The 9,772-nt window shown below is 43.3% G+C and overlaps 1 protein-coding gene across 1 annotated transcript in view; it reads left to right on the forward strand.

Moving 5' to 3' along the window:
- TTC39C (tetratricopeptide repeat domain 39C) overlaps positions 1-9,772 on the forward strand; it is a 106,754-nt gene extending 96,982 nt beyond the window's left edge. Inside the window, exons 10-14 of the mRNA XM_055129620.1 lie at positions 195-318; positions 4,734-4,831; positions 6,955-7,059; positions 8,060-8,098; positions 9,613-9,772. Coding sequence (XP_054985595.1) covers positions 195-318; positions 4,734-4,831; positions 6,955-7,059; positions 8,060-8,098; positions 9,613-9,702 — 456 coding nt within the window. The 3' untranslated portion in view covers positions 9,703-9,772. The remainder of the gene's footprint in view (positions 1-194; positions 319-4,733; positions 4,832-6,954; positions 7,060-8,059; positions 8,099-9,612) is intronic.

Genomic DNA, 9,772 nt, shown 5'->3' on the forward strand with positions numbered 1-9,772 from the left:
TGTACAAATGGGAAGGCTAACATGTTTAGAGAGAAAGAATTTTATTTTCAGCCCTGCTGGAGTGGGTCAGTCAGGTGGAATTCATATTCTTCTAAACATCTCCAAAGTGGCCTCATTTAAGTTTGCGTTTGAAAAATGAAAGGAAAAGAGAAGACGGGCACGTCCCAGGGCCTCACCACTGTGACTCCTTGCAGGCGGAGAGGTTTCGGAAACAAGCCCCCAGCAAGGCGCTGTGCGTGCTGGCCGCGGTGGAGGTGCTGTACCTGTGGAAAGCCCTGCCCAACTGCTCCTTCCCCAACCTCCAGAGGATGAGTCAAGGTAAGACGAAAGATGCCTTTCCACGCAGCTGGCGCCAGCTCTTCAGGGATAGTGTCCGACTCGGAGAGGGAGAACGGAGCGGGCCTGGCCTTCTGGCACAATTGCTGCAGGTGACGGGTGGACGCTGCTCCGAGGGCGATGTGGGTGCTGTCCACAGCATTAGTCTGAACCCACAGGAGTTGTGGGGTACACTTAGAGATGTGGAGGTAACTATATAATTAATACATTTTAAATATTAGATATTTTTCATTTGCAGCACTTTGATTTACAATATCGTTAATGATAGGTTTCGTACATACCCTGTTCCTGCACCACACCTGCCTCCAGAGTGTCCAGGTCCTCCCACCACTGTCCCAATTAGCGCCTGTTGCCCACCCTTGGTAAGCTGTCTTCTACAGGCCAGTTTCAGGTTCTGTTGTGTTGGACCAGTTTGGAAGTACACGTTCTCTCGGAGAGCCTTCTGTTCCAGGGGATCTGTTTCACCACAAAATGTACAGATAGTGGGTGCAGGTCAGTGAGTTTTGATGAGCATCTACTACACCTTAGCATTTGTTAGCATCCGCGACTCAAACACAAGGCACCCGTGAGGAGTTCAAAGATTTTATTAAAGAGATTTGTTACAGAGAGAGTTCCAGAAAGACAGTGCATATATTATACATAGAGAGAGTGTTACAGAGAGGGAGAGAGTTACAGACTGACCGGCCAGGGCCGTACGCCATACAGAAAGAGTTGGGGTATGACCCCCAGCAACCGCGGGGAAGGGTTTTAGTACCCTAAAGCCACATTGTTCTTTCTCCCTAACTCACCTGTAAGCTGATTGGTCAGTCCCACCTGTGGTGCCTCTCTGTTCTATTCTTCCCATGCCTGGCCGACCACTAGATTTCATCTTTTTACTGATTGGCTGGCACTCTTTGCAAACACTGTAAATTTTGTTCATTCTGTTCCCTTTCCCAGGATGTGGTCTCGGGTTCATGCTCAGTTCAGCTGTCAGTTGCATAATCGTACAGAATAGCAAAATGGCCACTAACCACTCAAGTGGCTGCACTTTGGTCCTAACACATTCACCATCACAGTCAAGTTACAGAGTGATTTCTGTCACCCCTCAAATTTCCCTTGTCAGCGAGTCTTCTGATGGTCTCCATCAACTAATCACACGTGTCCTTGAAAAGATCCGAGGAATCCTATGGCTGTTTCTCTGGGCTTGGCTTCATACGTGTGTGACTGACCCCCGTTGGATCCTGGATCCATCCGTTGTGTGTTCCTTTCACTTGCTGAGCGGTGATGGTGTGTGCTCACAGCTTCAGTTTGCCGATCCCTTCTCCCGTGGGAGAACATTTCGTTGGTTCCTGGTGGGCTCTTTCCTAGCATGAGTGAAGTTGCTGCGGATGGACCACAGAAGTGCACAAGTCTTTCGTGTGGGACGTACATGCTCATGTCTCAAGTTAATATAGAGGCATGTAATTGGAAGCCAACATATTTATTCATGTATTAAAAGACCATAAGCCCCAAGTTATGATAATGATAATATGCCCTCCACAAAGTCATTTTTATTATGGATTTAGGAGAAACTAAATTTTTAAGTAAAATAGCCTTTGTTTGTAAAAATAAATACCTTGACATTTCTTCTAAAGGATTAGTGTCAGGCATTTGAGGAACTTGACTCAAGCAAATTATTTCATTTGCTCTCACTGCCACATGGGGAAATGTGAAAGGCAGACAGTATTGTCAGACCCTGTTTATAGGGAGGAAACCAAGGCTCCAAGCAGTGAGGGGACGGACACAGCTCCTGCGGGAACAGTCATGGGTGCTCAGAGCTGATTGAGCACCAGTGACTGAGCATCCAGTAGCAGTGGGGACATTGAAGTCGTGCTACCCGTACCAGGTGCCTGCTCTGTTAAAACAAAGAAACGTGCGTCCAGGAGCTGGGCTGAGCTCAGTGGGTATAGCACATGTCCAGCATAGATGAGGCTCTGAGCCTATCGCTGGCACTGCAGGACCCCCTGAGCATGGCCAGGGATTACGGACCCTCTACCCCCATAAAAGCCCTATCATCCAAAAGGATGGAGGTGCAGAATTGTGTTCTTTTACACATATAGTATTTTAAAACTGCCTTTACATATTCTCATGTAAATTATCTTTTTCCCCCTCTCCAAAAAGGTTTAGTATGTATGCTTTGAAATTATTTTAAAAATAATTTGGTAGCCATTATAAAATACTTCTCAGATTTCTTGACATTCTTACTAGATTTGGGCCTATATATAGTATTTATCCATTGAATCATACATTATCATACTTCCCTACAGATACCTGTTGCTTGTTTTTTTTAAAAAAAAAAACTGTTTCATGTACTTCAAAGATCAAAAGCTTTGTCATCTTTAATCTTTCAGAGAACAAAGGAACACAGCTGCAGAGGAAGTTGTGTTGAGAGATCCATGGTTAGAGTAGGTGCAGGGCCTTAGGGTCCTGCTTAAATGGACATTTCCTGGGATTCTTTAGTTGTGCTGTTTGTTTAAAAGGATGCACTAAATTTAAAACCCATCTCCTGTTTTAAACTTTCAATGTAATTCTAAGCTGTCTTCCAGGACCAGAGAGGTAGATCAGGGGTTAAGTGCTTGCCTTGCTTGTGTCAACTCTGGTTTGGTCCCCAGCACCTCGTACCATCCTCCCAAGTCCTACCAAGGAGTGATATCAGAGCACAGAGCTAGGATTCACCCCTGAGTGCTGCTCATTGTGACCCAGGGTCCCTGCCCATCCCCTCTTCAAAAGGGAAAACGAAACTGTCTACCAATATCTCACTCAGAGAAATAATGAGGAATTTTGAGTATTCTTTTACATGCAGGCTCATGTACTTAGAATTGAAACACACATGCAACTTTAAAAATAGGCAGTAATTAGGGTAGGAAAGATAGTAGAGCAGGTAGGGTGTTTGCATGTCCTGCGTTCAATTCTCAACTCCCCATTTGGTACCTGAGTTCTGTCATGAGTGATCCCTGAGCACAGAGCCACGAGGGAAGCATGGAGGTAGCAGAGTGCTGCCACAGAAGCATGCTGGGCCCAGAACCCAGGAGGAAACCCAGCCAGATGTGGCCCCAAACCCAAAACAAAACAAAAAATAGGAAGTAACTGGCAGACACATGAACTTCCCACTTGCGGTAACTATTCTCTGGACTTCTTTCCGTGTATCCAAATAAACTAACAACAAATGTGTCATCATGGAGAAGGAACAGGTTCTGAAATGAGCGTGAAATAATTCTTCAGTGTGGTTATTAAAAATTCACTCTGTTCTGAACTGGGAGATGGCTCACAGGGCCGGCACACTGGCTTTGCATGCACGAGCCTCCGTTCAATCCCTAACAACATAGGGGCCTTAAAGTGCAGCTGGGAGTGTCTGGCCCCAACCACTAAGTCAGAAGGAAGAACCACCCCACACCACCCGGCATGCCCCTCTGAAAGAACAAAGGAAAAAATATATCCCAGTTTTGAAACTTATTATTGTACTATTTAATCAGTAAAGATGTTAAATAATTATTCAAATGCATCTAGCAGCATCTAGCAGTATACAATACAGTAAACTTTTTGTAGAGAAGGAGCTACATTTCAGAAAGAACTGGTAGGCAGTGGCTGGAGCAATAGCACAGTGGGTAGGGCGTTTGCCTTGCACGCGGCTGACTCGGGTTCAATTCCCAGCATTCTATATGGACCCCTGAGTAATTCTGGAGTGCAGAGCCAGGAATAACCCCTGTGTATCACCAGATGTGACCCAAAAAGGGAAAAAATAATAACAAAACTGGTAGGCAGTGATTTTGGTCAGCTGTATTTATAAAATGCTTTTCATCTGGATACCGTAGGCCTTGTATATTCAGTTTATCAGGGTCATCTTAGCACTGCAAGTATGATCTTGTTACTAAATGCCATCACGTTCTTCCTGTGCTTAGAACCCTCTGTCATCTCATAGCAAGAGCCCACAGTGCCCTACATTTTTTCCACCCTGATTTTTAGGGGACAGATCATGAACTGAGTAAGTCTCCAACCAGTGAAATCCTTAAATTGCTGATGAGTTTTAAAGGATTAACTTTCCTTTCTCCTGTTCTCACCTCTCCTTTTAATTAATTTTTTTAATTGAATCACACAGAGACACACAGTTACAAAGCTGCTTATGGTTGGGTTTCAGTCATACAATATTCAAACACCCATCTCCCATCCCTCCAGTAGGGTACATTTCCCACCACCAGTGTCCCAGTTTCTCTCCACTATCCCTAGCTTATCTGTGGCTTTTCTTCTCTCCCTCTCCCTCTCCCTCCCTCCTCTCCTCTTCTCTTCTACCCCCCCCCTTTTGGGCATTAAGGTTTTCAATACAGGTACTGAGAGGTTATGTTTATTCCTTTACCAACTTTCTGTTCTCACTTCTCTTCAAGCTTGCCATGAAGTGGACGATTCATCCGTTGCTGGATTAAAGTATTTGCTTCTTGGTGCCATACACAAATGTTTAGGGAACTCGGAAGATGCTGTTCAGGTAAACTGTTACTGTTGTCACAACTAAGAAAAACAGGAAATGTTTTCACATCTGGGCATGGGTTATTAATCAAATTTGACAAAGATATGTAACTTTGAAGGAGTAGCGCCAACGTCACAGTTAGAAAATACAAAAATGACCAGGCTACCAGGTCTGTCTGTGCATGTCCACTTCCCCGCTCTCTGGAGGCACAGGTCATCGTCATGGTCCTGGAGCTAAGGCGGAGAAAACTGCTAGTTGGGTGGTCTGTGTATATATCATATGGAAAGGCGTCATGACAGTTGAATGGGTTATCTTGAGGGGGGTTGTTTTTGTAATTAGATGCTCGTGTTATTTGGAATACTCTTGAAGGAGTTTATATACAGTAATCGGTCTTTTAAGTCCAAGGATATTGATGTGCTTATAATTTCAAGGTGGGGTTATGGAAATTACTAAATAGTTCTGTTTAGCATTCTTTTGAAAATTCTGTTACTGTGAAATTACAAGGTTATTTATGATTGGGTCTCAGGCAAACAGTGTTTCAGCGCTGATATCCCTTCACTAGTGTCCACTTTCTCAGCCAGTTGTCCCCCTCTTTGCCTCCCACTCACCAGTCTGCCTCTGAGAGGTGCTTTTTCTATAAGTTTCTGCACTGTGGTTTGCAGCATTATTTCAGTAGGGTTTCATCCATAACACTTTACCAACTTTCAGCACCACCTCCTCCGCCCAGTTAAACCCTTTTTTCCCCGTAGACATAGTCCCCTCCCTGTCCTGTCCCTCAAGTGGCATGTTTCTTACTGAAGACCGGTTCTTTGCTTCCATTGTCTTTGAGCATTCACTATCCCCCCATTACACTTCTTTATACCCTGCATATGAGAGACCATTCCGTGCCTCTCTCCCTCTGACGAACTTCACTCAGCACTATTCTCTCCAGATCCATCAGTGTAGCAGCGCATGGTTTTATCTTATAGCCAAGTAATATACCACTGTATATATGCATCATGATTTTTTTACCCAGTAATCTATTCTTGAACATTTTGTTTTCAGATTTTGGCTATTGGGGATAGTGCTGCAGCAACCCTAGGGGTGCATGTATCTTTTGTCCATTTTGATTTGGGGCTCTTTGGATATACTACCAAAAGTGGAGTGGCTAGGTCAAATGGAAGCTCAATTACTAGGTTTTTTCCCCAGACATGTTGGATGAGTCAGAATTCCCACCAACAATGGATAAGAGTCCCCTGCATCTATGCCAGCACTGGTTGTTCTTGTTCTTTTTTTTTTTAAAGTAAAAAATAGGTTTTATTTGTAAGTTTTGAGGAAGGAGAGAGGGAGAGAGGGAGGAAGGGGGGAGAGAGTGACAGTGAGAAAAATGAGAGAGAGGGAAGGAGAGAGAGAGACGGAGAGAGAGAGACAGGGGAGAGAGACAGGAGAAAGAGAGGAGAGAGACTCTCATGTAGGCTTCTTCAGAGTGGAGAGGGAGCCCCAGTACACATGTCAGAAAGGGAGCACATGCGAGTGACACATGCTGGGACGCCATGTGTATTCGGCAGCAACACTTGCACCTGGGCAGCATATGTGTGCCTGTTATGTTCTTGTTGATGTGTGCCAGTGTCTGCACAGTAACATCTCATTGTTTTGATTTGCATCTCCCTGACTATGAGTGATGCAGAGCAGTTTTTCCTGAGCCTTTGGCCATTTGTGTTTTCTTCTTTGAGGAAGTTTCTATTCGTCTCTTCTCCCCAAGCTTTAGATACTACACTCTAGTGCCAGCAAGGTAAGAGTAGAAACACATACCAAGCGATGATACTTGCCTTGCGTACTTTCAGTTTTCACTGTTAAACTCAGATTTTCAAACTTGGAGATGCAAAGATACCCTCGGCAACAAATCATTAGAAACTGGTGTGGAAAAATAACATCAATTTTGGGTGACTGCAGAGTGCCATATACTGCAAAAAACTCACCTTGAGAAGCATGCAGAGGATTTCTAAGATGTGAATAATGAAGAATAAAAATGCAAAACAAAAAAATTGCAAAACAAAACCTAACATAAAATACATAAATACAACTCCTTTCTCACCTACTGAAGATGTAATGAACCTTAAGTAGGAAAGTAATTAATTCTAGTGATATTTGTATTATTTCAGTACTTTCAACGAGCTCTTAAAGATGAGGTGTGCCGTCAGAATAACTTATATGTTCAGCCCTATTCTTGCTATGAACTTGGCTGTCTTCTCTTAGACAAACCAGAGGTAAGATTTTATGTATTTTCTCCACTAATTTTTAGTAGCAGATATGCACAAATAAGCAGGCAAAGAGAAAATAAATTTCACTGTGTATTGTGGATCCTTGGATATGAGTGAGAGAGAGAAAACATAGTGCTGTATTTTTTCTGTTTTTCCCCCATGAATCCAAGAAGTTACTAATATCCTCTTTACTTAAGGAGGTGATTTCTTTCCCAAAATTAGAATTACAAGTATAAGCTTGTAATTAAAAGTTATTTAAGGGACCAGAGAGATCCTCATACTAGCCTGATACTTAAATATGTATACCCACTCTTACCAGAGACAGTAAGAGTGTTTTAACCAGTGCTTTATTTAAAATCCTAATTTTACCAAAATAGAAAATGCAAATTTTAATGAATTTTGATAGAAACTATTAATATTACATCTTCTCAGGAAATGTTTACTCTTAAGGTAGCATATGTTTATGTGGTTATACATATTGCAGGGGCTTTTAATAAGATCTTAACCTAAATAATTATTTTGGGGAATATTGACCTAAGGGGTTCTCTGGGGGCATCTTGCAGTGATTATCAGATAGCCAGGCCAGAGGTTCAGCGTGGGAGCTCAGGATACAGTGCTCTCTGCCACTGCAACCCCTGGGCCACCCTGGAAGTGCTTCAGAGCCTCCAGGGTCACACTTGCAAGGCTTGGGAGACAGTGCCATACTGGGGGTCAAACTGGGCATGTGCCTTAACCCTTATGATACTTCTCTGGTCCCCTACCCTAAGTTTTTAGAACTCATTTAAGATTTATTTTATAAAATACTAGTAAATATTGTGAAATCACTTTTCAGGTAATGCTTTGGTGAAAACTTATAGCCATATATTAGACAGAATGAGTTATAATGAAATGAATATTCATTATGGTTGAACTCAGCTCTTCATTTACCATATCCTGTTAAAAAATCTGCTTGAATTCTTATAATTGCAGCTATTAAGAGATCATATATTTTTCTTGATATTCACAGACTGTAGCAAGAGGCAGAACTCTACTTCTTCAAGCAAAGGTAAGTGATGAATGAAGATCTTCCTGGTGGCCCTTTACTTCCTCCAAAATGTATGCTGGAATTGAAATTCAAGAAATTTTGTTTGGGGCCATTTCCAGAAGTGCTCATGGTTTACTCCTGCCACAGTCCTTACAATACTTGGGGTGCCACTGGTGCCAGGGATTGGACCTAGGCCTCCCTCATACAAAGCAGGTGCTCTGGCCCATTGAGCTATCTCCCCAGACCTGAATTCAAGAAATTTTATGAAATAATTGTTCAGTTGATTATATTTCTGGAAGAGAACAGTGATAAGTAATTGAACCAGTGGGCTGTTTGTTTTTAAATGAGATTACCAAGATCATTACAAAAATGTTTGAAACTATTCATACTAATATTTTGGGGGGAGCAGGGGCAGGAGGTGGCAGGCCACACCCAGAGGTGTTCAGGGTTTATTCCTTGGCTCTGAGCTCAGGGATTACTCCTGGTGGATTTGTGGGACCATATGGGGTGCTGGGAGTTCAATCTGGGTTGGCCACATGCAAGGCGAATTCCCTACCTGCTGTACTATCCAGTCCCTCACAGACATTGTATAGCTTTAAGTTTTTAAATGTTTCATGGAGGCACTGTAATTTACAAAGTTATTCCCGAGTTTCAGGCATGCTCTGTTCTAACAGCAATACCTTCCGCTTCCCTTTACCAATGTCCCCAGTTTCCCTCCCACTTCTATGACAGGCACTTTGTTGTTGTTGAGCCACTCCTGGTGATGCTTAGGAGTAACTCCTGGCTCTGCACTCAGGAATTTCTCCTGGGAGGACTTGGGGGACATAGGGATACTGGGGATTGAACCTGAGTCAGTTGTGTGCAAGACAAGTAACTTACCCTCTGTAGTATTTTTCCCCTTCCACAGATGCATTTTTATTTGCCATTTGGGTCACACCTGGCAAAGCACAGGGGTAACTCCTGGCTCTTTATTCAGGAATTACTTCGGGGAACCATATGGGATGCTGGGAATCAAACCCAGGTCGGCCACATGCAAGGCAAACACCCTACCCCCTGTGCTATTACTCCAGCCCCCACAGACACTTTTTAAAAAAAAGTCTGCACTGAGGCTTTTAGCACTGTTACTGATAGGTTTCATGCATGACACTACACTGCCTTCCAGCACCACCTCCTCCACCACTTCCCTCCACCCACACTCCCTGTTTGAACATGTTTTGAATTATTTGAACTTGATCTCTTAACTATGTTGTTAAGAATTTCTATCAGCAGCTTACTATTCTCACTGCATACAACATAAGACTGTTGGAGGAATAATATGGGGAAAGTGTTGCAGGGATAGCACTAGAAACCTACAATTGACATTTTAGAAGTGAACACCAAGTTCGAGATTAGGAGAACAAAGCCAAGCGCATGTGAAGCCTATAGAAGTCTAGAGGATTCTCCCTTGGAGGAGTACAAAACCTAGGGTGGGTGGCACTGCAGTGTTACCAAAAGCAGAGCCAACAGGGGTCATAAATCTCTCTCTTCATTTGCAGGAGGATTTCTCTGGCTATGACTTTGAAAACAGACTGCATGTTCGCATCCATGCTGCTCTGGCCTCTCTGAGGGAACTGGTTCCTCAGTGACAGACCTGGAGTCCCCTCGGTCCCTCCCCGCCCAGGTTCTGCACTTTAAAATAAAAGCAGAGGACACGGA

Source organism: Sorex araneus, chromosome 2 (assembly GCF_027595985.1).
Source record: "Sorex araneus isolate mSorAra2 chromosome 2, mSorAra2.pri, whole genome shotgun sequence".
Classification (NCBI taxonomy): Eukaryota; Metazoa; Chordata; class Mammalia; order Eulipotyphla; family Soricidae; genus Sorex; species Sorex araneus.